A 1,959-nucleotide genomic window follows, 5' to 3' on the forward strand; every position below is an offset into this window, starting at 1 on the left:
GGATGTACTTCCTCCTTCAATTAAGGATGTATAACCTGTCAAGGGAAATTCTGTGCAAATTCTACAGGGCTACGATTGAATCTATTCTGTGTTCATCCTTTACTGTTTGGTACAGCTTCAGAGAGTAGTTAGAGTGGCAGAACTTCCCTTCAGGTTCTGCATTTGTCCAGAGTCAAGAAACAGTTTGAATTGTTAATGACCCCTTACATCCTTCATTCAGTCTATTCAGACTTCTACCTTCTGTCTGTTACAGATTGGTTAACATGAGAACTGTCAGATTTCAGAATATTTATTTATTTTGAAGCTATAAACATTTTAAATACCATTTGACTTATACATTCATATTATCTTTATTTTTCATCTTGTGTAAAACCATAAGGTTATTATATTTAATCATTTTTGTTGTCTGCTAAGCATTGTATTTGGTACCTGCAACTACAGTGCATATGTGTGCCTCATACTGGTGACAATACTTGGCTAATAAAGTTGATTAAATTCTTGTGATTCCTAATATGGATTTCTTATTTTATATCAAATTGATTTTGAAAACTAAAATTAGAAATATCAGATGTTAAGTAATTTCATAATGGTACTTTGGAAAGTGAATTATTTTCTCTGATATATCAGCATCATTTCTGCTTTTTCATCTTATGTTTTCAGACTTGTTGCATTTATTCATTTTTATCAGTACTGCAATTTTCAAATAGGTAAAATTTTTGCCCACCAAATTCCATGACGTGACATAAAGCCCCATTGTTCTTCCTCTCTTCTCCAGCTTTCCTCATATCCTCCAGGTTCTTCATCCATTCATCTTTTCCCTCCTCCTTCAGTCTGGGAATCAAGAAATCCAGATGCTGAAGAGTGAAAGCGCTGTCTGATTTAAGTGCAATCTCTGACAGATTCATGACTGTCACATAAGTTTCATGAAGCAGTTTGGACTTTTCATTTGTAATCTTCTCAAGTTCGCTCTTCACTTTTTCTACTATTTTTATTTTATTCTGAGACTCTGTCATGTGACTTTTATGTTCCTTTGTAATGTTTTCAAAAATGTCTTTTTGAAAGCTGGTTTTAGGCTTTTCACCAGTGTGTTCATACTCCTGTTTCAGGTCAACAAATGTCAAAGTGATTGTCTTTGTCTTTGTCACATATTTTTTGTTCTCTCTAACATGTTTGCTGTAATGACACTTTCCTGTACACACAGTGCATTGATTGTTTTTCATGACTGAACACTTTGAAGGTTCTTCATCTGAGCAGTGCTCATGACAGTTTTCCTCACAGTCGGAGCAGCAGGTTGCATTTCTGTTCCACCACCATTCATTTTCAGTGGAGACGTTTTCTTTCACAGCTGTTTTGACTGTAAACGGAAAGTTTTCACATTTCTTAATTTTGTCTCTGTTCTTTATGATGGCTTCCTTAACCTTATTCAGTTCTTCAGTTTTTAACTCTTTCTCACTAATTTGCTCCTTCAGATAAGACACACAGGCCTCAAGTCGTCTTCGCTCGTTCAGAACATCTAATGTCATCACAACACTTTTTCTGTTCTTTTCAGCCAGGAGTGTGAAGAACTCATTCAAGTTTCTCTCTCCCATTTCCCATGATGATCTGAATGCATGTTCATACTGCTTGTCTCTTTGCTGTTTCTGCTGGTTATTGAATAAGAAGTGAACAGGTTTTTCTCTCTCATCTCTTCTGCAGGGTATTTCTGCTGTTTTAATGGCATTAAGAGCATCTGTTGGAGGTCCTGCATCTGAATATGTGAGTAGAAACACTATGTTCTCCTCTATATCTCTACCAAAGAGAGACAGAACTGAGTGAAAGATGTAAAACTCTTTTTCAGAGAGTCGATTCTGAGACGCCTTCATCACAAAACACACTGCATCAATATAATGAATCCCATCCTCATCTAAAAATAAACTCATCAGATACTCAGAAATCTCTCGGTCTTTCTCGTATCCTTCA

At 35.9% G+C, this 1,959-nt stretch overlaps 1 protein-coding gene across 1 annotated transcript; it reads right to left on the minus strand.

Annotated features, from left to right (window-relative positions):
* Window positions 1-724: 724 nt before the first annotated feature.
* LOC107722168 (uncharacterized) lies at window positions 725-1,955 on the minus strand (the record flags this gene model as incomplete). Its single annotated transcript, XM_016530421.1, has 1 exon — window positions 725-1,955. A coding segment is annotated over one exon (1,231 nt), but the record flags the coding sequence as incomplete, so codon positions are not given.
* Window positions 1,956-1,959: the final 4 nt, after the last annotated feature.

This window comes from Sinocyclocheilus rhinocerous, unplaced genomic scaffold, assembly GCF_001515625.1.
Source record: "Sinocyclocheilus rhinocerous isolate Xijiao unplaced genomic scaffold, SAMN03320098_v1.1 scaffold46063, whole genome shotgun sequence".
In the NCBI taxonomy this organism is placed as follows: Eukaryota; Metazoa; Chordata; class Actinopteri; order Cypriniformes; family Cyprinidae; genus Sinocyclocheilus; species Sinocyclocheilus rhinocerous.